Genomic DNA, 27,160 nt, shown 5'->3' on the forward strand with positions numbered 1-27,160 from the left:
CCCACGAGTACCATCGGACCGGGAATCCAAGCGGATGGACCAATCGGCCAAGAAGGTGTTTTCATCTTGTAGCATGGCTCTGAAGTCGGCCAATGTGACTTGTATTCTTGGCAGGTACATCCATGCTATAATGGATGCGACAAAGACTGTTCTTCCAGATACGCCCCCGGACTTGCGTAGTCTTCTTTCGGACGCTCAGGCGCCGGCTACGCAAGTTATTCAGTCAGGGCTGGATACCACGGACTCTATTGCAAGAGCCATGGGGACTTCCGTTGCCACCAGGCGGCATGTGTGGTTATGCACTTCCAGATTTTTATCAGACGTCCAGACCACGCTATTATATCTGCCTTTTGATGGGGCAAAACTATTTGGTTCGAAAGCAGAAAGCTCTGCACTAGAGCGCTTTAAAGAATGTAGGGGCACGGCTAGATCTTTGGGTCTGCAGGCTGCTTCCACCTCGTTTCGATCTTTTAGACGGCTGCGAGTGTTTGGTAGAGGGGCTTCCTTTCGCGGGAGGTCACAGCAGCCGGGGCAGCAGTCTTCCAGCCGCCCTTATAGATCGTTCAGGGGGCGGGGTAGAGTCCCCACAAGAGGGGCCACCCAACAGCAGCACCCTTCCTCTTCCTCTGGAGGGTTGCCAGAAGGAAAGCCGCCCTAGTCCTCTTGCCATTGTCTCTCATACCTCTCCGGTAGGGGGGAGGCTTTCTCTTTTTCTTCCAATATGGGAGTCCATAACAACAGATTCCTAGGTCATCAGTGTGGTAAGAAAAGGTTACACCCTTCCCTTTCAGGAGATTCCTCCTCCCTTCCCTCCCCGTCCTTCCTTTTGTTCAGAAGATCATCTCCTGTTGTTAGAACAGGAGGTTCTCTCCCTATTATTGAAGGGCGCAGTGGAGTTGGTTCCACAGCAAGAAAGGGGTCAGGGGTGTTATTCCAGGTACTTCCTGACCCCCAAAAAGGATGGTCGTCTGAGGCCTATTTTGGACCTGAGGATTTTGAATTGGTTCCTCAAACAGGAGAAATTCAAAATGCTGACTCTCTCACAGGTGCTTTTGGCATTGAACAAGGAGGATTGGATGGTGTCGGTCAACTTGCAGTATGCTTATTTTCACATTCCCATTCTCAAGTCGCACAGGAAGTATCTCTGGTTTGTGATAGGGTCGCAGCACTATCAGTTTGCGGTCCTTCCTTTTGGTCTTACTTCCGCACATCGGGTCTTCACGAAGGTGATGGCGGTTGTTGCAGCACACCTCAGGAGGAAGGGAGTAGCAGTATTCCCTTACATGGACGATTGGTTGATCAAAGCCGAGTCTCCAGGGCTTGTGTTGCATCATCTGTAGCTGACAACTCAGTTGTTGTTCAGTCTGGGTTTTTCAATAAATGTGCCCAAGTCTCACCTAGAGCCCTCTCAACGCCTCTTGTTCATAGGGGCAGTACTAGACACAACATTGAATCGGGCCTTTCCTCCGCCACAGCGGATACGGGACATTCAGGCGTTGGTTCCAATGTTCAAGAAGGAGCGGTAATTCCAGTCCTCAAGGTCCTTCGTCCTCTCGTTCTGTTCGCTTCTTGCATTCTGTTGGTCACTCATGCACGCTGGCATATGAGGGCTCTTCAGTGGTGCCTCCGCAAGCAGTGGTATCAGCACAGAGGAGCTCTCGAGGAGTCAATAAAGATCTCCAGAGACACTGCAGCGGATCTCCGATGGTGGGCTGCGGAAGGCAACCTTTCTCAAGGAAAGCCGTTTTCGCAGCCAGCTCCGGTGACCACGGTGATAACGGATGCCTTCACCTTAGGGTGGGGAGCTCATCTGGAGGATATGGAGATCAAGGGTCATTGGTCCCCAGTAGAGCAGAGGTTTCATATCAATCTTCTAGAACTGCAGGCGATTCGGTTGGCCCTTAAGGCCTTCCTCCCTTCCCTTTGAGGTCAGTCAGTTCAGATTCTGACGAACAACACAACCGCGATGTGGTATATCAACAAACAGGGGGGTGTAGGGTCGTACCTTCTTTGCAGAGAGGCTCTACGACTCTGGTCCTGGGCTCGGGACCATCGGCATTGCGTAGTGTCAAACCATTTGGCCGAGGTCCAAAACGTTCGAGCGGACAGACTGAGTCGCTTCTTCTCGGACGACCACGAGTGGCGTCTGCATCCGGATCTGGTTCTTTACATCTTTCGGATGTGGGGTTTTCCCCGAATAGACTTGTTTGCCACTCGGGAGAACGCACACTGTCCGTCGTTCTGCAGCCTTCAGTATCTGATGCAGGGAGCGTTGGGGGGCGCGTTTCAGATGTCCTGGTGTGACCAGTTGCTTTACGCGTTATCTCCCATACCCTTTTTTCCTCGGGTTTTGAGGAAGGTTCGCCAAGACCGGGCTCAAGTCATTCTAATAGCTCCGGATTGGCCACGAAGGGTGTGGTATGCAGACCTATTTCGACTCTCACTGCCCTCTGCTCCGTTTCCCTCTCAGGGCAGACCTCCTCTTGCAGTCGCAGGGGCAGGTTCTACACCCCCACCTCCAGAGCCTGCACTTTCATGCCTGGAGATTGAACGGGGCAACCTGAGTTCCTTTTCTCTCCCACCAGAGGTGGTTGACGTTCTTTTATCAGCCAGGCAACACTCCACCAAATCTGTCTATGCGAGTAGGTGGGCTAATTTTGTTCGTTGGTATGGAGAGAAGAAAATTGATCCCTTAAGTGCCCATCTTCCTGATATTTTATTGTTTGCATTGTTGTTGGCACAGCGTTTTTGTGCTGTGGCCACTGTTAAAGGCTATCTTTCGTCCCTTTCGGCTTTTTAATATCTTCCAGATCAGCCTTCTTTATTCAAATCTCCCTTAGTTTTGCGATTTTTGAAGGGGCTTACTAATAGATTTCCTCCCATACCTTTTATTATGCCGCAGTGGGATCTGAATTTGGTGTTGACTTTTTTGATGGGCTCCCCCTTTGAGCCACTTCATTCATGCCCATTAAGGTATTTGTTTTTCAAAACTGTGTTTTTGACAGCCATTACGTCGGCCAGACGTGTTAGTGAATTGCAGGCCCTCTCTGTTCACCCACCTTTCACAACTTTTTATAAGGACAAGGTGGTTTTTAGGACCAGGGCGGCTTTCCTCCCCAAGGTGGTGTCTCCATTTCACTTGGGACAGTCCATAACTCTCTCAACGTTCTACCCTCCTCCGCATCCATCTAAGGAGGAAGAAAGACTCCATCGTCTGGACCCTAGGAGGGCTCTCAGCTTTTATATCGACAGGACGAGAGAGTTCCGGTTGGATGAACAACTCTTTATCGGATACGTGGGGAAGAGGAAGGGGAAGGCCGTCCACAAGAGAACACTCTCCAGGTGGGTCGTTCTTTGTATAAAAATATGTTACTCATTGGCAAAGAAGGATCCTCCCGAGGGGATCAGAGCCCATTCCACCATGGCCAAGTCGACCTCATCAGCTTTGGCCAGAGGTGTTCCGATGGTGGACATCTGTAAGGCTGCAACTTGGTCTTCCCTCCACACCTTTGTGAAGCATTATTGTTTGGATGCGGAGGTGCAGAGGGATGGCCATTTTGCGCGGTCTGTGCTGCAGGAGTTCCTGGTTTGACCAGACGGACACCCTCCTCCGAGGTGATACTGCTTTGGGACTCTGTTCATTAGATGAGGAATCCACAGGTAGTTGTATCCATCAGAAGAGCAAGTTACTTACCTTTGGTAACGCTTTTTCTGGTGGATAAATTAGCGACCTTTGGATTCCTCACAGTCCCCTCCCACCTCCCCGTTGTCTGTCTGGTCATGCCAGGATCTCCTTGGGTGTGTGCTTCAGTGCTTTGATTTCAATGTTTCTATATATGTATATATGTTTATAGTTGTTTTCCGGACTATTTTCAATTTTGCAGACTGTTCATGAAGGTATGCTCCTTTTGAGGAGTTGTGGAAAAGTTTTTAGGTGAAGGTTTTCTATAAAGTTTATTTTTCTCAAATCCTGAAGGGTGTGAAGCATCGATGTTCTCTATATGTTTCAAAGGCACGTCAAATGTGGCGTGAACTGACGTCAGTACGGCGGCGAGGACCTCTTATTGCCACGATGACGTCACACGGAGCCACGTGGAGTCGGGCAATTGTGACCTCCTCGCCGACGTGCAGAGCTAGAGAGAGAAGTTTCCGTCGAATGCTACGCATGGGGAGAATTCATTAGGTGAGGAATCATTAGGTGAGGAATCCACGGGTAGCTAATGTATCCACCCGAAACATGTTACCGAAGGTAAGTAACTTGCTCGTTTAGTGCTTAAAGGCCTGGGTGTCTGTCTGCTTATAAAGGGATAGAGTGCTTGTCCCTGCAGGAGGAGAGTTTGTCCAGAAGGAGAAATTCAGCAATGTTTCTGCTCCAAAGAATCCAACTTGTGATCAAGAGTGTCACTGGCACCGACCTTAACTGTGAGGGATCACCCAACCTCCTTTCATGGTTCATGGAGTGAACTCCATGTAGCGACAACAACCTTCTGAGAACTAGTGTCATTCAACATTCTCATAGAGATCTGAGGCACCTGTTCCACTGCAGCCTGACCTGCTGTGGACAAAGAAGTCAGCTCTGCCACAGAAGAGGACGCCAGTCCTTCCAGTGGCCTCATAGATGCAGCTATAGAAGACGGGTGTCTGACGCCAAAGACCTACCATGCATTAAACCTGTGTCAGTTAAGTGAAAAGCCGCCTCTGTGACTGCAAAGGGTGCTCCACAACAATTGCAGTGCTGAGCTACATTTTCACAGATATATACATAGGAGGCTGTATTGATAGACTAAGAGACTGTGTCTTGCACTAGAACTGCACTTTGAAAGGAGTAACAATTGCCAATACAAGCTCTTTTGCAAGGTATGAACTGACCTGCGAGTCCCAGCATTTAGCAATCTGTCACCTAAGCCAAGTGCTGATTCTCGCCCATGAACATTTTTTTACTTCTAAGTTACTGTAGTATTGTGGGAAATTAAACCACTCTGCTAGAAGGGTGTAGTGGGGCATGAACTGTAATCATTACACTAGAATAATGTTGTTTGTGTCGGTGTCCATTGTACATTATAGAACCTTAACGTGTGTAGTATTTCATTTTGCTGTGATACTGAAGTGCTTCTCTTTTTCTAAGACAAATACTGGGATGGACAGCACGTTATTGTGTCTTGTTTTACCGTTAAGTTCTGAGTCTCCCATGCCACACTTCCTCATTGAGAACCCTTTCACTGTTCACTCTTGCTACCCTGAGAGTCAAATGTAGGAATGGTGCACTTGGCCCAGTTTGTGGAGCTGTACTAGATCAGACGCTAGGACACTAGATGTAAATGACCCCATCCACCATGGTTGTGGTCCAGTACCCATATGGGCATGGGGTCTGACACAGTTACTTGCAGGGCTTTTCATTGGTAGACCTTCAGCACACCGGTCTTACAGTAACCTGACAGTTGTATCTCACTACAGGAAGATCCCAGCGCATGACACTTAGGGGGTTATTACAACTTTGGAGGAGGTGTTAATCCGTCCCAAAAGTGACGATAAAGTGACGGATATACCACCAGCCGTATTACGAGTTCCATAGGATATAATGGACTCGTAATACGGCTGGTGGTATATCCGTCACTTTACCGTCACTTTTGGGACGGATTAACACCTCCTCCAAAGTTGTAATAACCCCCTTAGTTTTTGTTCAGCCGGTAATTAAGACATTTCTCAAGAGCTTGCCGAGGATGTTTCCCATGGACATCTTTTGGGGTGGCCGTGGATCTCACCTGCCTCTGCCCTTTCCTTCAGGACACCTGACCTCAAGAGTTGAGGAGCTCAGTGTACAGAGAAGAGGGGTAGCTTCACATTCTTACGGACAGTAAATACTATTCTATTAGTCACTATTAGTGTCATAAAAATGGAGCACACATAGCTGGAATGGTACCTTTGGTGACAGCAATGATAGGTAAAAATGGTTTTAAATATATGTTGTGTGAGTGCCGGCTGGTGAGAGTCTTCAAGTGAGAGATACCATATGTATGTGTGAGCAGGTGTGCATAGGTAAGCATTGTGTGTGAGTGAAAGTGAGTAAAAATCAGTGACAAGTAGTGAGTCACATTGTGTGAGGTTGAGGCAAGGATTTACTATTTTTTGGCACAAGACAATGCTGCACTAAAGTTGCTGTGCAGCATTGTGTCAAAGGAATAGAGAATAATGTGCCCTATCTATTAAAATACAATGCATTTTCTCTTTCCTTCTGAGCTGGCGCACTTTTGGCAGCCGTTCACCAAAGCACAAACCCTTGAGCCTTAGCGCAGGGGTGTGCAAATTCTCTGAAGCATACATTTTGTACTGGAATGGGTCTCTTCCAGTACAAAACGTCAGTGCTTTAAGGCTTTTTCTACTTTGTATGTGTGCAGAACACATGCAATGTTTGAAAAACAAGGATAAGTGAAAACATTTCTCCTTAATACACCTGCCTTGATGAGATGTAAGATGTTGGTGCAAATTTCTGCCTATCAATGTTTGTAGATAGGAATTTGCATCCAAACACAGGGGTTTTTGCACAGGAACATCCCTGCTCCACCCATGGAACACCTCCTTGATGGAAAAATAAAGCAGAGCGAAGTGCAACTTTGGGTTACTTTAGGATACTATCTAACGCACATGTCCTGGTTTGTGCTGGATAATAAATCCCACTCTAGCTCTTTGCTCCAGATTTGCAATGCAAAAATGATGTAAATCCAGTGCAAAGCATTAGTAAAACTGGGCCTGAGTTGTCAGTAAGTAAGAGTCAGCAAGAGTGAGTGATAGTAAGAATGATTTGAAGTGACTATGTAGGGGGTTTAGGAGTGTGAGTAAGAATGAATGATTGAGTGAATGAATGTGAGAGTGAGCAAGAATGTGATCTGATGCTTGCAAGTTTGTTGTTGGTCCTGGCATACTAAAGGTAATTATTGTCTCCTAGAAATACCAAGGGCAAAATAGTGGTGCTGGCATACTTCCAGAAATTCTTAGCATGTCAGACTCCTGTAACAAAATACTCGCACTGGGGGTAATTCTTGACATTAAGGGCATCAGTGATAAAATACTTATACTGGCATAATATAGTTATTTCCTGACATGCAGGGGACCCATGGAAAAATAGTGGCGTACTTGAGAAAAGTCTTAGCATGTAGATACCAGTGGCACAATACTGTAACTAGCACATTTGAGGTAATGTTTGGCGGCTAAAGGTGGTCAACCTGGGTTATAAGAGGATGGCAACCATGCCAAAATGCTGGTCCTGACATACAGAAGTAATTTTTAACATAAGGGTCACGTATGGTATAAGACCAGTGTAAATTCAAAACATCTGATAGAGACGTCTAGTTGCAGATTCCTTATCTTAGAATTTCCTCTAGATGTCAGTCTGGATCCGAAGATTTTTCTCGAGCATTCCCCATATACACTGTTAATTGGCGTCGATCTGCTCTGCGTCAGTCGTCTGTATCGTCCGCACTGGATGACGTTGCGGGTTCTTATATAGGCACTACACTGGCATGCTGAAGTCGGTTCTTTTCTTTCCGTGCCAGACTCGAGCTACCCCTCAGTTGTTTTTTGACTGATCTTTTTTGACTTTTTGTCAAAGTTTTTTTGAGTGTCAACACTCCTGGTGCGTCGAAGATGTCTTCGATTAAGACCGCGTTCATATCCTGCAGATCCGGTCATCGAGTGATGTCCCTTACTGATCTGCACCTCGTATGCCTGTGATGTCTGGTCCATGAGTCCGAAAGCTTTAAGCGAGCAGTCCCTAAAGCTCCTTGTGGCCTGGTGCTCAGCCCCTTGTCACTCATGATCTTGGTTGAGAGGAACGTCCCGAAAACAGTTGCGGAGCCCCCATTCTCATCGTCCCACTCAAAGTCCTCAGGACGGTCTGGTAAGTGGGGGCACAAGAAGAAGTTGAACAAGCGCTTTTTGACTTCACTCTGTCGGTCGATGAGACAAGGGCAAAGGAGCGTTGGTGTTCTAGGCCTCAGTCCTTGGAGCCTGCATCTGGGTCAACTCCGTGCCTCCCCGAGTTTCTGGGAGCCAGATCGACCCCTGCCCAGCTCAGAGAGTTTTATGAGGCCATGCTCCTCATTTGTGTGCAGTCTGATCCCGCTGGAGTGCCCTCGGGTCCTGTGGGTTCGGATATGCCCCTGGGGGGGTTCCTCACCAGAGGCTTCAGCTTTGGGGGGCACCCATGGATTCATTCCTGGATCTGAACCGGCGACCGTCGTACCACTTAGACCTTCCCTGACACCGGTTCCGATATCGACACTCCCGACGCTGGCTGTGCTCCCACGTGGCATCAACCTCATCCTCATTCCCGACATGGGGCCGGACTGGTATCACACAATGCCGATTCGGACTTTGCCTTGCCGCCTATGTCAGATCCTAACCCTTATTATTATGGGTTGGGATACGGTGAGAAATGGAAAGGATCCCTGGACCCTCTAGAATACTAGCTACAGGAAAACCCTATAGACAGGCTTTCGGACCTGGGTGAAGTCAGTGGTCTGGATACTTCCCCTGACACCAGCATGCTTTCTCCCCCTACCATGGCTACAGGGGAGGGGGTTTCCTATTCCATGGTGGTGTGAAGTGTGGCTGAGGTCCTGGACCTCGAGCTCCTTCGATGGCAGTCAGGGCTAACCTCCTGACAGAGCTGCTTCAGCCTGGGGCTTTATCCTCTGAACTCCTGTTTCCCTCTACTGAAGCCCTTACTGATGTCCTGCTGGGTACCTGGTCCAAACCGAGCACAGGGGCTCCTGTAAACAGGACTATTGCCCACCACCATCAACCTGTTCCATCTGACGCAGCGTTCCTGATGCAACACTCTTCTCCCGAGAGCTTGGTTATCCAAGCCTCTACGTCCCAAGGCGCGTTCCCTTCTGCACCCACAGATAGGGAATCCAAGAAGCTGTACCAACTTGTGAAGAAGGTGTCTTATGTTGCCAACCTGACATTGCTGTCCATGAACACTGCGTGCCTTTTGGGACGTTACTCCCACACGCTGTGGGGTACAGTTGCGCAAGTGGTGCCACACGCCCCCAAGGAGGCCTGGGCTGTACACTCTCAAGCTGTTACTGATGGGAGGGATGCAGAAAAGTTCACAATTAAATGTGGACTGGACACGATGACTCATTGGGCAGAACAGTTGAATTGATGGTGGCCCTGGTGCATCACGCCTGGTTGGTGATGTCTGGCTTTTCAGGGGATGTCCAGGCCAATCTTCTGAACATGCCCTTTGATGGCACCTGTCTCTTCGGAGACAAAGCAGATTTGGAGCTCAAGCACTTCAAGTAGTCTTGTCCTTCAAGTACTCTTGTCCTTGGGCCTTGCGGCGGCCCCTCGTTTTCCTCAGTGTGCTTTTGGCCCCTTTTGTGGCTACCAAAGAGGCGTCCCAGCACGTTTGTTCCCTTCCAGCCACCATGCCGCACATGCTGCCCAGCCTCTGCATGGCGGGGGACGTGGATCCACCGTCCTCGTGGATAAGGGAGCCAGAGGTCTGGCCAGTACAAAGCCCCCTCCAGCCCTCCGCAACTGCCTCCAAACCTTCCTAGTCTGACGATTCCCCAGCAATGACCAGTCAGAGACAGGATTCACCACCGCCTGCTCCACTGGCAATCCATCACGTCAGACAGTTGGATTTTGCAGATAGTCTGAAGGGGCTACTCCTTCAAGACTACTCCTTCCTCCATCCATGCCACAATCCTATAATCGGATGATGGACTATCACTTGGCACTTTTCTGCGAGGAGGTTACGGCTCTCTTGGCTAAGGGAGCCTTAGAAAGGGTCCCTGTGCCAGAGGTAAGTTGTGGTTGTTATCCCCGCTAATTTCTGGTGTCTAAAAAGGAACAAGGGCTTCTGGCCTATAATAGATCTTGGTTCCTCAATTTCTTCCTCAAGAAGAAGTTCAAAATGCTCACTCTAGTGCAGGTTCTATCTGCCCTGGTCCAAGGAGACTAGGTGGTAGCATTGGATGTGCAACACGCTTACTTCCACATTCTCGTCCTGCCTGCCCAAAGATGTTGCTTGCAGTTCAGTCGTCCACAAGCACTTTCAATACACCTTGCTCTCCTTTGGCCTTACCAGCACCCCTCGGGTGTTCACCAAGGTGATGGCAGTGGTCACAGATCATATGTGTAGATCAGGGGTTCCAGTCTTCCCATTTCTCGACAACTGACTGTGGAAGGCATGCTCACACCCCAGGCTGTTGTCTCACACCTCCAGATTACGCCGGACCTCCTACATTCTCTGAGGCTCCCTATAAATGTACAGAGGTCACACCTGACTCCCTCGGAGGCTCCCTTTCATCAGATCCGTTCTAGGCACAGTGCAGTTTCAGGCTTATCTTCTGTGGAACAGCAAGTGCAGGATATTCAGGCTATGATTTCGATGTTTCAGCCTCTATTCTGGATTTCGGTGAGAATTACTCTGAGGCTGCTGGACCTCATGGCCTCCTGCATCCAGTTGGTGACCCATGCCATATGACATATGTAGGCTCTGTAGTTGGACCTGAAGTTAAGTTCCAGTGGGCGCAGCATCAGTTGAATCTCTCCGATATGGTTCAGATCTCGGAGGGAACTGCACAAGATCTGCAGTCGTAGCTAACAAACCTCGATTGGGCCAGAGGCCAATCCCTCTCCTTTCCCCAACCAGATCTGACTGTAGTGACAGATGCGAAATAAACTATTGAGGGTCCCTGGTATGATAAGTAGCCCATCCAGGGAGAAATATTTAGAAAACATAATTTTTAATCCCAAGGATGAAAAACCGCCAGAGGCGGCCATCTTAGAATGGTCAAAAAATGTAAGGGCAGCAAACGCAATTGTTGACCATAATCAATCGGTCAAGGCATCTCCATTCCACCATAGATTTCAAAAGGGGAAAAGAGGATCAACAGAATATAATTTTCCCATCGAAGTATGGTCCCCCATAAATATAGGACCAGGGCTATGCTAACCCTCAAACCTCAATTAGAAACTAAGATGCACAAAAGATGCTCATCACTTGGTTAAATCCATATTCTAATGAGATATAAAATTCACACCACCTGTATACTCACGTTAAGGCATTCTCCCACGGAATATACTCATTTAAACCATTATATTGTGTGTCCAGGGTGAAGATCCAAAACACTTCCGGTTTTTTTCTTATGCTCTCTTTTTCTTTTCCTGGGAGATCCTTAATTTTCTCCAAGATCGTCCAAGCCGAATCATGTTTTTCTTTCAACTAATGTTGTACTAAGGGAGCTGCCTCCCTTTTATTGCGAATATTGGATAAATGATCTGAGATGCGAACTTTAATCTCGCGACCAGTCTCTCCCACATACCCAGCCGGGCAGGGACAAGTAATCAAGTATATACAATTAGATGTTTTGCAATTGGTCATGTCTAACAAATTATACTTTCTGCTGTTCCAAACTAGTAAATCACTGACAATCGCTTTCGGACATACTTTACACGTGCCACATCGATGATTACCTTTCACTGGTACTGATCCAGTGATAGACTTTTGACAAAAGTCTTTATCTCGTGGCAAAGCTGCCTTCACCAATTTGTTGCAGATATTCTGATTCTTCTTGAGTATAGTGAGTTTTGGGAGTGGTTTTTTTCACTCGTGGGTGGCTTGCATGATGGCATGCACCCATATATTTTGTTTGTCACCTTCTGTGGTGCTTCTTTTTGTCTCATTTTTGTATAAAAACATTCTTTGGGCTGGTATCATTTACTTCTTTGTTGTTTGATTCACTATTATGTTTGTTTTATTGGTATTCTTATTTTGTCTTTTTTCACCTGTTTTCATTTTTTCACTTTCTATTTTCTATTTTTGGTTTTGGATTTGGATTAGATATGGCGATCGGTGGTTTACTGCATCTCATGAACTAGGATAGAATTAATCTATTTATTATTATTATATTTATATATATATATTTTGTATTCTTGTTTTTGTCAGGATGTATATAAACGGGAGAGACAATTGAATTGATGAAGTTTATGGCATTATATATATATTAAATTTCAAATAGGAACTGCCCTGATGAAGGCGGCCTCATAAATTGGAGGGATACCGCCGAAACACGCGTAGGCTTGGTTCCTACTGTTTTCTCAGATGAACTATCAATTTTTGGCGCCAAAATCTTTTTTCTATGGATATTAGAATGACATCATTGTGACCATCAAAAAAGTTTCAAGAGAAAGAGAATCTGTATATATTCAATCTATACTTATGAAATTTAGAGTTTGGCTACTTTTTCTTGTTTAGTGTTTTCACCATTTCCATTGTCTTGTCTTGTGTGGCACTTTGTTTTTGTGTTTTTTATATGTTTTGGTCTATGTATATGCATTTGTTGAGCTTGTTCCATATTAGCAATTGTTCTTTTTTCTCCCGTGTAAATATCTGTATCATTGTATGAATTTATCTATTTGTGTTTGTCTTTGGATGTACATACATTGGTAATAAATATAATTTTTTGAATCTATGGTATTGTTCTGGGTTGAGTTTTATTGTTTTTGATTGTATTTTAAATTGGTTGTAGCCCATTTTTCCTTTTTCTTGCACTCATGTAGTGACAGATGCTTCAATTCTGGGATGGGGCGGCCACCTGGTAGATGCAGAGATCAGAGTCATCTGGTCTCTGGCAGAGTCTGGAGTCAACATTAATCTGTTGGAGCTCTGGGTGATCAGACTAGCAATGAAAGTGTTTCTTCCCTCTCTCCAAGGGAAGGTAGTGAAGTTGTTCATGGACAACACTACTGCCATGTGGGACTGCAACAAGTAGTGCAGAGTGGGGTTGTGGATCTTTTGTTAAGAGGATGGTGGTGGTTCAACATCTGGGGGGCTCTCTCAACGTCAGAGCGGATGAACTCAGCCTTCAATGCATGGTCGATCATGAATGGCCTCACCATCCGGAGGTGTGGCGCAAGGTCTCCTTCAGCAGTGGAGAGAGCCTTGTTGAGATCTGTTCGCCTCCGCAGAGAAGGCACAATGTCAGCAGTATGGCGCATTGGAGTTTCCAAGGTGGCATTTGCTCTGCAATGTTTTTCGTCTCGATTGGAGCTTAGGCCTCCTCTACACGCCTATCCGCCTATGCCACTTCTGCCCCGAGTTCTCAAGAAGATCAAGGACGACTGGGCCCAAGTGGACCTTGTGGCTCCGGACTGAGCATGAAGAGTCTGGTATCCCAAGCTATTGAGAAAGACCTTCGATCCTCTGATCAGACTGCCCCTTCGGGAAGATCTTCTGTCACAGCAGCAGGGGAAGGTTCTCCACCCAAACTTGTCCAGTCTCTGCCTTCTTGTGTGGAGATTGAGCGGCGGCAGTTGGCAGCTTTCAACCTTCCGCCCAAAGTCTGTAACGTTATCTTGGCAGCCAGGTGCTCCTCCACCAAAACGCTATGTGCCTGTTGTTGGAAAGAAATGGTGGGGTGGTGCACAGACAAGTCTTTTGTCGGTTATGTGGGTGCGAAGAAAGGTCAGACAGTGCAAAAGAGAACCATCTCCAAATGGGTAATACTCTGCATTAAAATGTGCTACGCATTGGCTAAGAAGCACCCCCCCGGAAGGCTTGCATTCTCATTCTACTAGAGCTAAAGCTGTGACTACTACGTTAGCATGCGGAATTCCAGTCTTGGACATCTTTCAGGCGGCAGTGTGGGCTTCCCTGCACACGTATACCAAACACTACTGCCTGGACAGTCAGGCATGTAGGGACTGGCACTTTGCTCGTTCGGTCCTGCAGGACTTTCTTGTGTGACCTTGGTTCGCAGATCCTGCTGGATGCTATTGCCTGGGTATCTTTTCTAAGGTAAGAAATCTACAGCTAGATGTCTGTATCAGATAGCAGATTTGTTACCGACCCATCTATCCTCCCCATTCTGCAAACTGATTTCTAGGGACAGGGACTCTCCTTTCAGGGCCCTAGTTTTGATGCACCAGTGATCAGTGTTCTTCATGGCTCTGCGCTTCTGCCGTGGAAAGTTGTGATGTCAGCGCACCGGGGTGGCACCTATATATGACCCTCGATGTCATGTCCAGTGCGGATGATGCAGACTACAGACGCAGAGCCGATCAGTGCCACCAATTGGAATATAGGGGTACTGCTGGAGAAAAATCTCCAGAACCTGAGTGACTCCTGTGGAAGTTCTAAGGCAGGGGTCTCCAACCTTCTTTGTTATGAGAGCTACTTAGGATCAAAGAAAATTGTCCCAGGCTACAAATATTAGTATGCAATAGTGGTTATATCAGACAAAATTATGTTAGTGGCCACCCTGTGTAAAATTTACCGCAATGATCACCTCTGCATTAGGCAGGATAGCCAGGAGTAATGTAAAAAAATTGCTTTCTCAATTTGGAATGCATTTACATGAGTATTACACAATGGACATAGCTTAAATGCCATTGGCGCAAAGGTCATTAGAATAGCAATAAACACCCCCAACACCACATGATTTATAACTCAAATGTCAGCTTTACATATATTTGGGAAATTCAGCCATCAGCTTATCAGTTCTGAAAATACACACATTCTTGTTTTGAATACACATTTTTCAGCTTTGGTATACAAATATTAATTTCATCAAGCAATTCTGAAAGGACACAAGAGCTACTTTCAGGCAGCAGGAGAGCTACCAGTAGCTCATGAGCTACTTGTTGGAGAAGCCTGTTGTAAGGTAAGGAATCTGCAACTTGATATTGTCTCTACCAGTTAAGGCATTGTCGAAGGTAAGTAAATTGTCCTTCTGGCACTGGCATATTGTATGTCATTTTTGTAATGAGCCCCCCCCCCCCCACCCCCCAATGGAAAATGGGCGATTCCATGACAAAATGTTCGCCCTGGCACAATGGAGGTAGTGTTTGACGTATTGTGTTACCCCTACCCCATTTTGAAAAAGAACGGTGTCAACTCCTAGGGAACATCAATTTTCATTGGCGTGGCGCACAATGAATTTGAAATTTTAATGAGCTCCCTCTGTGTCCATGCCTTTTTAGCAAATTTAGGTGAACATTGTGCTTTAAAATGCACAATTCCACCCCATTGCTGTGTGTTTTAAATGTTTCTCATAGGAGAAACCTCCTAAAAGAGACCTGACTTTGTCGCTTTGCTCATTCACTACTTTTCAAGGCAAGTGCTGTGCCGTAGAACTTTCAAAGATCAAGTCAGCACTATAACATAGGTGGTACCTAAATTAGATATCTGTGTGTATTATGCTGTTATACTAATCCTGCTATTATTATGTAACTTCAGGCATGTCTGTTGTTGTGATGTTAGGATAATGTGACAAACCTTCTGTAGGAAGTTGGATCTGTATATACTATACCAAAGTAGGGTATAGTGTGCACAGAGTCCAGGGGTCCCACAGAGGCAAAAAGTAGATAATACTAATGCTCTGTTTTATGGTGGCATGGTCGAGCAGCTTGGCTTATCAGAGGGTAGTGCTAAGCATTTGTTGTGCACACAGAGTCAAGAAATGAGGCACACACTTAATGACTAACTCCAGTCCAATGTTTTATGTATCAAAAAATATACTTTGTTACTTTTTTTCTTGAACCAAAAGGATCTTGGTTGCAAGTAAGTACAGTTTCAAGAATGTATCAGTTTTAAGTATCAAATACACTTTGTAATTTGCAGTTAAAACAGTTTTCAGGTAAGTAATACTTTTCAATATTAAAAAGTAGACAGTGCAATTTTCATTGAAGGTAATGCAGTCCTAGGGGGGAGAAAGTACACACACAGTTTACAGGTAATTACTAGACTTACAGTCCCAGTCTTCTGTGGTTAAGGTGTCCACAGGGCAAAGTTTAGTTAGACACCAAGGGTGCACCACCAGCAACACATGGCCAGCCAGGTGCAGAGGTCAAAGTTGGTGTCGGGCACCCAGTGGAATCGTACGGAGACTGGAGGCGCTCAAAAGAGAATGGTTTACTGGTAAGTACTGGTGGGTTCGTGTCAAGGGCCCGAGGGAGTTTTGATCAGCACCAAGGGGAGGGGGGCACTGGTAAGCACCAAACACACACCCTCAGCGGCACAGGGGCAGCCGGGTGCAGGCTGCGAACACAGAGTCGGGTGCCCAGTGCTTTCCTATGAGTAACTCTGTGTTTTACAAAGAGGCTGCAGGCTTTATCCAGGAGGTTGGCTGAAGAAGACCAACGGCTCGGCTGGTAAGTGGAGGCCCCTCTGGACGACCATGAACCATTGGCTGGGTTCCCCAAGGCCAGCAGGAGGACCTTCAGGTGTCGGGTATTGTAGGAAGTTGGCTCTGTATGTACTATTTCAAAATAAGAAATAGCATGCACAGAGTCCAAGGGTTCACCTTAGAGGTAAGATAGTGGCAAAAAGAGATAATTCTAATGCTCTATTTTGTGGTAGTGTGGTCGAGCAACAGGCTTATCAGAGGGTAGTGTTAAGCATTTGTTGTACACACACAGGCAATAAATGAGGAACACACACTCAAAGACAATTTCAGGCCAATAGGTTTTTGTATAGAAAAATATATTTTCTTAGTTTATTTTAAGAACCACAGGTTCAAGATTTACACTCAATACTTCAAATGAAAGGTACTTCCCTTAGGTATCATAGGAACTTTGAGTCAGCAAAATAGCATGTACAGTTTTGGCAAAAATGGCAATAAGCTATTTTAAAACTAGAAAAAGTGCAAATTTCGACAGTTCCTGGGGGAGGTAAGTGTTTGTTAGTTTTGCAGGTAAGTAAACCACCTACAGGGTTCAAAGTTGGGTCCAAGGTAGCCCACCGTTGGGGGTTCAGGGCAACCCCAAAGTTACCACACCAGCAGCTCAGGGCCGGTCAGGTGCAGAGGTCAAAGGGGTGCCCAAAACACATAGGCTCCAATGGAGAAGGGGGTGCCCCGGTTCCAGTCTGCCAGCAGGTAGGTACCCGCGACTTCGGAGGGCAGACCAGGGGGGTTTTGTAGGGCACCGGGGAGGACACAAGCAGGCACAGAAAGTACACCCTCAGCGGCACAGGGGCAGCCGGGTGCAGAGTGCAAACAGGCGTTGGGTTTTCAATAGGAATCAGTGGGGAGATCTGGGGGTCTCTTCAACAATGCAGGCAGGAACAGGGGGAGCTCCTCGGGGTAGCCACCACCTGGGCTAGGCAGAGGGTTGCTTGGGGGTCGCTCCTGCACTAGAGTTTGGTTCCTTCAGGTCCTGGGGGCTGCGGTGCAGTGTGGTTTCCAGGCGTCGGGTTCCTTGAAGCAGGCAGTCGCGGTCAGGGGGAGCCTCTGGATTTCCTCTGCAGGCGTCGCTGTGGGGACTCAGGGGTGTCAACTCTGGCTACTCACGGGCTCGCAGTCACCGTGGAGTCCTCCCTGTAGAGTTAGTTTTCTGCAGGTCGAGCCGGGGGCGTCGGGTGCAGAGTGGAAAGTCTCACGCTTCCGGCGGAAACGTGTGGTCTTTAAAAGTTGTTTCTTTGTTGCAAAGAGTTGCAGTTTCTTGAACAGGGCTGCTGTTCTCTGGTGTTTTCTGGTCCTTTAGATGCAGGGTAGTCCTCTGAGGCTTTAGAGGTCGCTGGACCCTGTTGGATGCGTCGCTGTTGCAGTTTTATTCGAAGTAGGGAGACAGGCCGGTGGGGCTGGGGCCAAATCAGTTGTCGTCTCCGTCTTCACTGCAGGGCTTCAGGTCAGCAGTCCTTCTTCTTCTTTAGGTTGCAGGAATCTAGTTTCCTAGGTTCTGGGGAGCCCCTAAATACTGAATTTAGGGGTGTGTTTAGGTCTGGGAGGGCAGTAGCCAATGGCTATTGTCCTGAGGGTGGCTACACCCTCCTTGTGCCTCCTCCCTGAGGGGAGGGGGGCACATCCCTATTCCTATTGGGGGAATCCTCCAAAACCAAGATGGAGGATTTCTAAAGGTAGGGGTCACCTCAGCTCAGGACACTTTAGGGGCTGTCCTGACTGGTGGGTGACTCCTCCTTGTTTTTCTCATTATCTCCCCTGGACTTGCCGCCAAAAGTGGGGGCTGTGTCCAGGGGGCGGGCATCTCCACTAGATGGAGTGCCCTGGGGCATTGTAACATGAAGCCTGAGCCTTTGAGGCTCACTGCTAGGTATTACAGTTCCTGCAGGGGGAGGTGTGAAGCACCTCCACCTAGAGCAGGCTTTTGTTTCTGTCCTCAGAGAGCACAAAGGCCCTCACCACATGGGGTCAGAAACTCGTCTCTCAGCAGCAGGCTGGCACAGACCAGTCAGTCCTGCACTGAACAATTGGGTAAAATACAGGGGGCATCTCTAAGATGCCCTCTGTGTGCATTTTTTAATAAATCCAACACTAGCATCAGTGTGGGTTTATTATTCTGAGAAGTTTGATACTAAACTTCCCAGTATTCAGTGTAGCCATTATGGAGCTGTGGAATTTGTTTCTGACAAACTCACAGACCATATACTTAATATGGCTACACTGTACTTACAATGTCAAAGAATAGACTTAGACACTGTAGGGGCATATTGCTCATGCAGCTTTGCCCTCACCTGTGGTATAGGGTACCCTGCCTTAGGGCTGTAAGGCCTGCTAGATGGGTGACTTACCTATGCCACAGGCAGCATTTTGTGTGCATGGCATCCTGAGGGGGATGCCTTGTCGACTTTGCCTTTTTCTCCCCACCGACACACACAATCTGCAATGGCAGTGTGCATGTGTTAGGTGAGGTGTCCCTTAGGGTGGCACAACATATGCTGCAGCCCTTAGGGACCTTCCCTGGTCACAGGGCCCTTGGTACCACTGGTACCATTTACAAGGGACTTATCTATGTGCCAGGGGTGTGCCAATTGTGGAAACAATGGTACATTTTAGGTGGAAGAACACTGGTGCTGGGGCCTAGTTAGCAGGGTCCCAGCACACTTCTCAGACAAGTCAGCATCAGTATCAGGCAAAAAGTGGGGGGAGTAACTGCAACAGGGAGCCATTTCCTTACAGTGTAGTTTTATTGAGCTGAGAAGTTTGATACCAAACTTCCCAGCATTCAGTGAAGCCGTCATGGAGCTGTGGCGTTCATAATGACCAACTCCGAGCCCATGTACTTGATATGGCTACAGTACACTTGCAATGTCTGAAAATGGACTTAGACGCTGTAGGGGCATATTGTTGATGCAGCTATGCCCTCACCTATGGTGACTTATCTTTGCCACAGGCAGTGGTCTGTGGACATGGCACCCAGGGAGGGATGCCATGCCGACTTTACCTCTTGCACCCCTGCAACACACACAATCTTCAATGGCAGTGTGTTTGGTGAGGGGTCCCATAGGGTGGCACAATACATGCTGTAGTCCTTAGGGACCTTCCCTGGCCACAAGGCCCTTGTTACCACTGGTACCTTTTAAAAGGGACTTAATTGTGTTCCAGGGGTGTGCCAGTTGTGGAATCAATGGTACAGTTTAGGGAAACATCACAGGTGGTGGGGCCTGGTTAGCAGGATCCCAGCACACACTCCGTCAAGTTAGCATCAAATATCAGGCAAAATAGTGGGGGGTGACCATGCCAAAAGGGGCACGCTTCTACACCTTCCATGAAAAAAATCAGGGTCATGGTCAATCCCTGGATGCCATTGTGGTGAAAAGGTATGTGATGTAACTTCCACTGCTCCTGGCATTTTGGTGAATCGATGTCCGTATTGTTTTCACTTGCCAGACTAGTACTTATATGGTAACTCTACTTAGTGCATGTCTGCCTCATGTCAATGCCTTTCGAAACAAGGTATGTCTTTGTCCTATTCTTCTTGGAAGACTTTTCGTCTAGGTGGCTGTTACCATGGTCAGGAGAGTTAGGCATTTGCCTATGGAGATCCACTGATAAACATTCATCCTGACAAGTTTATGCTCCGGACTCACCCAAAATTCACACTGACGGTAATCCTAGTTTTTCCTGATTTCTTTAGTGGTGTTCTTCAAGTGGCCAGAGCCTAAGTAGGAGAAAGCACTGCACAGGCTTGTCGTTAAGACAAGACTTAATTGATACATAATCAGGCCTAAGAAACTAGTTAGCTGCATGTTGTACAACCCCATCCGTGACACGTGGCTAGTGAACTGTGTAGGAGGCTGCCTCATTATATGGTGTACACCTATTAGGCGAGGCACCCTGTACTGAGTCCAAGCAACTGTTAGTGACAGTGTAGGGGGCTGTAGATAACCAGAGCTCTCATACGCTAGTTGTGGAGAGCAGCTAAGGCTTATCCAGGAGGGTGTAAAGTGGTTGCAAATACCCCACAGATCAGTCAGTTTGAAGAACACAAAGAAAAGAACCATACCAGTGTTAGAAAAATATGTAACATTTATTACAACACGCACTCTAGAATTAACTTTGGTATATCTCCTAGCATGAGATATGGTCATACAAAAACATTCTTAATAGGTAGGTAAAGGAATAAAATAACATGGGCCCATAATGGGGGGGGGGCTCAAACCATATACTAAAAAAAATGGGGTGTTAAAATCACTCCCAACCCACACTACCACCCAGGGATCCTTAGAACTTGGGAGGTACTAAAACCCCAAAGGTAAGTAAATAGTATTCCGCAGACGCCTGTGTGCAGAGTAGAAATCCCGGGTTAGTGTCCATAATATAATATGGGGAAGTCGGAGTAGAGTCTTTGTGTTTTTAGGAGCCTTCCCAGAGGACCCCAAAGAAACCTATTGAGGCAAGGGAGGTTGGATAGTGGCCCCACCCATGGATACCCAGAAGAGTGGAGTACCTACACCAGTGGCTCCAGGTGCATGGGGTGAAGTTGTATCTGAACCTCCCGCTGAAGTCAATTGGGATCCCGGTTGTCCAGCTGCTGTCGTGACCCGTGGACTAGGTTTGTGAAACACAGGTATGGGTCCCAGAGGTGCTCAGGCGGTGCAGGAGGGCAATGCCCACCCCTCTCGGTGATGTTTCCGGAGGTACGGCTGTCCAAGAAGTGCGGCTGTGGAGTCCAGATGATGAAGGAGGATTCCAGGAGTCAATGAGCTGTCCCACACCGGTCGTCGGATTGCAGAGGTGTCATGGTCAGCAGGACCACCAGCAAGCCTTGGCAAATGTAAATGTAAATAAGCATTGTGCGGAGTTTGCAGGATTTTTGGGGACCAGCAATATCAAGGTGACCCAACCTTGGGGGGTTGGTCAGGGCTAACCATCAGCAAACAGGAGAATCAGCAGAAATTATTGGATCCTTCTCAGCAGGACCCTCTGGCAGCAGGCACAGGGAGTCCTCAGCAGTACAGCAAAGAGTGATGCCCACATCGCAGGAGTTGTAGAGAGGACATCGTCCTTGGAGCTGGAGAATGCTGGAGGTTGGGGCTTCTTGGAGCTAGGAGGTTTTTGGACTGAAGAGCCAGCAAGCCTTGACAACGACACGTAGACGCGGTACACAGGGGTTCCAGCCAAGCAGCTCCAGCAAGGGACCACAAACTTCCCAGTTGCAAGGATGATAGGTCAGACCTTTTGTGAGCCAGAGAACCACCACCAGTGTTGCAGAGCCTTGGAGAATCTGTGGGACAGCAGGACTCACAGGCCAGTCCTCGTCATTAAGGTGCCTGCAGATGCAAGGGAGTGACTCCTTCACTCAAGGGAGATTCCTTTGTGCTTTCCTAAGTGTAGGCAGAGTCCCTGTGACTCTGGAGGATGCACGGCCACAGGGTTGCAAACGTCTTTGCAGAAAGTAGAAACAAAGTTGCAGCAGGAGCCCTCCTACTGGTTACAGTCTTGCTTCTGGTTCCGGCAAAGAACAGCAGCGGTTCCCTTGTCCAGGCTGCAGAAGTGTCTTGCAGAGGAGACTTGCAGACGGTTCCTGAAGTCTTGCAGGCAAATCTAGGATCCCACCCTCAGGGGAGCCCTTAATTAACCCAGGAAGGGGGTTGGACATGAACTGCAATGGCCCACCTATCAGAGGGATTCAGGGAGGTCACCCAGCTGGACTAACCAGTCATACGCTCCCAGGGGCCTCTGCTCATCTTATTTCCAAGATGGCAGAATCGGGTGGCCACCTGACAGAGGTCTGTGCACCTCCCTAGGGGAGGAGCTGGACAGGGCGGTGGCCACTCCCTTGTCCTTCATGTAGTTTCAAAGTTTCAGGTGTTCCTGTACTGCTGTAAAACAGTTTATGCAAGGAGGACACCAAATGTGCCCTTCAAAGCAGTCTGTTGGCGCTCAGAGGCACCCCCATCCCAGCCCAGCCCAGAGACACCTGTTTCTTAGGAGGAGGTGGTCACACCTCTATCCTGCTGGAAATCCTTTGTTCTGCCTTCCCCTCTTCGAGTTAAGCTCAGCAGCAAGGGACCAGAACAATGTCTGAGGTTGGCAGCAGCACAGGCTGGCATGGAGACCCTGCATGGCTGTACAGGCACACATGGGGAATCCCCTAGGGAGTACATGGTATCATACAACTAACACTGGAATCAGTGTAGTTGCATGATTCCAACATGTTTGAAAACAAACATGCCTAGGTTTGGTGAAACTATTATGTAGTTGGACCGCCCGTATTGATCAGTGTCCACTTCATACCTTAAGATGGCTTTCCTACACTTACAAAGCCCAGGGAATGGAGTGGGGGGGGCTTGTAGGGGCACCTCTGCTCGTGCAGGGGTGCCCTCACACTTAGAACCATACACCCTGCCCTTGGGCTAAAGGGCCTACCTTAAGAGTGACTTACAGGATCGGAGTGCATTGATCACGGTAAAAGACAAACCGTATATCTGGGGTGAAAGGTGCATGCACCATTTCACACAGGCTAATGGCAGGCCTGCAGTCACAGTGTGCAAGGGGCCCCATGGGTGGCACAATACATGCTGCAGCCCATGGGCGGGGCCCCTGGTGTACCAGTGCCATGGGTATCTAAGTACCATATACTAGGAGTTGCATGGGTGCACCAGTATGCCAATTGTGGGATGTAAAAGTTAGCTTTCAACTAAATTTAATGGAGAGAGAGCACTGTCACTGGGGTCCTGGTTTGCAGGATCCCAGTGTACTACAGTCTAAACACACTGACACCATGCAAAAAGTAGGGATAACTATGCCAGAAAGGTGCTACTTTGCTACAATCTGCATAATGGTTGCCTACCATTAGACTATCAGATAACAACTTGGTAGTGTGATGACTTAACGAAAGGGAACTGTGACCTTTTGCCCACATTACTCCTTGAATGCTGACTTGAATGTTGATGCTTCTGTGAGGCATGCATTGCTTAAAAAACAGTTTCGACACAACGTTACAGCCACCTTAGAGGTACCAACTGCTTGGTAATCTTTTCATATAACATGTGAATAAATGAAATATCCGATGCTGACGAAGAATAATTTACTTACCTTCAAAGGTAGGTTCTCCAGCACTGTTCTATCATAGATTCTCAAGCGTTCCTCCCATCCTCCACTGGGAGTTGTTTTGTTATCTTTCGTGTTGTATGTTGCACTTAGAATACTCTGAATCGGAAGACTGGTGGTACTGATTGGAGTTATCAGTGCAGGGCATAGGAGGTATGTAAAAGTTAGCTCAGCAGATGTTTGATAAAACTCCTATGTGGTACTTTTGTTTTAAAATACATAACCCATTTCGTATTTATTTCGCCAAAGCTTTACCGGTTTGACATAGGTGAATATTCAAATAACGTGTGAATCCATAAACGATACTAATGCTGGCGAACCACCTTTATAGGTAGGTATCATTTATTCACTTGTTATGGGCCTCTGTCTGCTTCTTTGGGAAAATTAACCGATGGTTTGCGTCCTTGGAAGTTGTAAATAGTTGTTTAAGTTTTTTCTTACTACTTTGCTTGAGAAAGTACTTAGACAATTAACTGATGGCTTGCATCCTGTGAAGGAGTAGGTAGTTAATAACTTTTTTCTGAATACTTTACTTGAGCAAGTACTTAGTCCGACTTGCCTTAATGTTCTCACTCACTGCATACAATTCTTCAAACTGTAATAGTACTAGCCAGTTAATTTAAATCTTTAAGATATATTATTTCTGAATTGTTTTAAAAACTGCAACAGTATTTTAAAATGAAATCTTATTGATGGACTACATGGTTCCACTTTTGAACTTGGTGGACATTAGTTTGAGCCCACCCAATCACAGCATCATTTAAGTAATTAACGCTAGCTACTATTCTCCAGCGTTTGTGAAATTAGTTTGCGGAGGTGTTGATATGTATGTAGGGAAGACCTTGCCTCCAAAAGCAAAACTACCACTACAATTGCACCCGTGAATCTAAACTTTGTACTACAGACTCGTCTTCTATCGAAATATCCTTGTGTGTCAAATTGGATTCTAAAGATTATTAATTTGAGCAGATTGCAAGTGAAGCCTTATCCCATGACATCAGTTCCAACTTCCCAGATGCTAAAATCAGAAGCATGTTCCTTTGTATTGTTTTTTTTCCAGTTTTTCTAAAGCATCTCAAGGGGTTTGTCTACGATCCTGGAGAAGAGGGGGATGGTCCTTGTGAAAGTCTCTATCACATCAGGCTTTTGTTTGTAGTTTTTCCCCTTTCCTTTCACTTCTCCAGACAATACAACACAAGTATTAACAAAACTGCAATGGGGATGCCTCTGTAACTAGGCAATGAAACTCTCTTCTACATGTCCACTGTTCTGGTCTTCAGCTCACAATCTGGGGTGGACACCCGTAAATTGAATGCAGGCTGAACGGTCCATGGCACTAGTTGATGCAAATCCTTGGCTTGTACTTACTGTTTGTAAGTATGTTAACAGTGGCCCCTGCTATTAATTACTAATACCTACTTATGTATCATAGATTCCTAGTGATTCTTGGGTTTTCCTTGTATGCTAATAACAGTACTTACTGTTTTGCCATTGTGTATTCCTTGTGTAGACTGCTTTGCCACCAGTTAGCATGCCATATGTGTTTTTTTCATGCTCCAAGGAGATACTTGGGATGGCTCTGTTGCGATGTGTCTTTGCAGTATACATTCCCGTCTATGCGACCTCTTCTTTCGATCCCACCATGTGTTATGAAAGTGACATTTAGAGCCACTACAGTGACTACACTTCAGTTGTGTGAATGGCGTGGCCTCCCGCATTCGAGAAGCCAATTTAGGCTGCACATTGAGCCAAGATGCAGCTGCCAATGCCCCCTTTTACTATACAGTCTAAGAGAAAAATTTCACATGACCAAGAACCCTTTTTACAAAGGATATAAAAAATGTGAAACATTTCACCACAGAAAAACAAACAATAATAAAACAAAAATTTGTTACAAGGTCTCACTCTGAATGACATCATGTGCCAGCTCAAACCCCAAGAGTACGTAAGACAGCAACTAATGCTCTCCTAAACCAGAGCCTTTTGTTCGAAGCCCCCCCCCCCCCCGAAGATGAAGTATCCATTAGGAAAAAAACACAGTTACCAAAAGTAACTAACTTGTTTATTTGTTGCACGTTCCACTTGAGAAATCAAACACTTAATGCCTGTGTATCTGAATGATCCTTTCACTTACCCTAGGTGTTTAATGCGTTGTATGAACCAGTATGTGCATGCACTCCGTTGCTGTTTGCTGTGCATGTTAATCAAAATCTTCTAGGCAGGGATCAAATGAAAGTGGCTTTCTGTTTCAGAGAGTGAATCTGACAGCCAAAGTGATGATGAGAGCGATGAAAAGAAAGAAGGCAGCAATGCGGAGAGTAATTCCAGTTCAGATGAAGATGAAGAAGAAAGTGACAGTGGAACAGAACAGAAAAAAAAGGCTGCCAATAAAAAATCAAAAACCAGCGAGGAAAGGTAAACGTTTTTTACGTGTCCTTTGAATGACTAGTTTCTTCCGTGCTTTTCTTCAGTGCACACAACCAGTATGTTTTGAAATACCCATTGTGAATTTTCTTCCCCAAAAGGTAACAAAACGATCAAGAAATGCCCTTTGTTTAGAAACGTAGTGCAGAAACAGTTTTGAATACTGCATTTCTGAGGCTGTTTTACACCATTTAAAGACGCTTCCAGTTTTTATAGAGCTATCCGTTTCTGCGTTTATAAATGTTCATTGGTACAGCAGTCCACATTACATTGAAATGTACTGTCACCTTCAGAGGTTCAATAAGCAGTCAAGTATGAAATACTGGGTAATACCTAACTCTTAATTACCTTTTCCAGCAGTTCCGCTGAGGGATAAAATTAAATTCTTCAACTCTTCCATTATGTATCTTAGACAATTGAATTTTTCTTCTAAATAATGTTATGTTAAAAAGATTATGATCCAACTATCGGAAGCAGAGGCTGTGAAGAGAGACGGTCAGAAGATCTTTAAGTGTTATATTGCCATTATCAACACCATTGCCGTGTATTAAAGCATCATTAAAAGTGTGAGTAATTGGGGCTAATACCTTGAATTGCCTTAAATGCCTTTCCTCCAGTGCTGTCAGCAAGTGGCCTCTGCAGACACCATGGCCCTCTCCGCTGCAGCCCGCTGCTGCCAGCTGACATGATGAGCTAGCGGCGCGGCTTAGTCGTGGCTGACAGCGCTGATTGGGGCGCACTCCACACTCTGCTCCTTTTATTATAGACAGTAATTAAAGCAGCTCGCCCTGCCACTTCCATAACAAACACAGCATAATGCCCTAATTAGGACTTTATTAATTTAAGTCAGGATTTAATGATTTTAAAAGTGATTTATATTGTTTTTCCTGTTCAGAACAAATGAAATCTGTAGGTTAAATTAATACAGGCTTTTCATCATTGCAAAGTTAAAAAGCTAGTTACCAGTAAATTCTTTTCATTAGAGTAACATCTGAAAATCTAAGCAGTAAGGTAAACAATAATTATCTGTCAAAACTGAGTGATGCATGATATAAAAAAGCCTACCTTGAAATCAGTGTCGCACATTAAGATTTGAAATGTATCGAAGACAGCAAGAAAGCAGCTTGAGTTAGGCCTGCAGATAAAATCATGTAGTTCATTGTTACTGTTTCAAGTATGGCTGCTTGGTTCTGGCTTAAGTACGTATTTATTATTGACTTAAGTTTATGAGGGTCATAGAGTCAATCAACTATATATATTAATAAAAACCTCAAATAAACTTGCCACCATAACATGTTTTTGAATGTGCTGTCATCACTAGTCTCTCTAATCATGAATACACATGAATGAAATTATGAAGAAGAAAACATGAAGTCACTGGTTTTTCACTCAAGCTGCCTCGATGCAGTACATTTGGGCCTTAACATAAT

The 27,160-nt window shown here is 46.3% G+C and overlaps 1 protein-coding gene across 3 annotated transcripts in view; it reads left to right on the forward strand.

Moving 5' to 3' along the window:
* Positions 1 to 27,160, forward strand: part of AP3B1 (adaptor related protein complex 3 subunit beta 1) — a 1,440,584-nt gene that overhangs the window by 889,523 nt on the left and 523,901 nt on the right. For all 3 annotated transcript variants that reach the window (XM_069223388.1, XM_069223395.1, XM_069223382.1), the window contains exon 19: positions 25,559 to 25,721. In XM_069223388.1, coding sequence (XP_069079489.1) covers positions 25,559 to 25,721 — 163 coding nt within the window. The remainder of the gene's footprint in view (positions 1 to 25,558; positions 25,722 to 27,160) is intronic.

Source organism: Pleurodeles waltl, chromosome 1_1 (genome assembly GCF_031143425.1).
Source record: "Pleurodeles waltl isolate 20211129_DDA chromosome 1_1, aPleWal1.hap1.20221129, whole genome shotgun sequence".
Taxonomy (NCBI): domain Eukaryota; kingdom Metazoa; phylum Chordata; class Amphibia; order Caudata; family Salamandridae; genus Pleurodeles; species Pleurodeles waltl.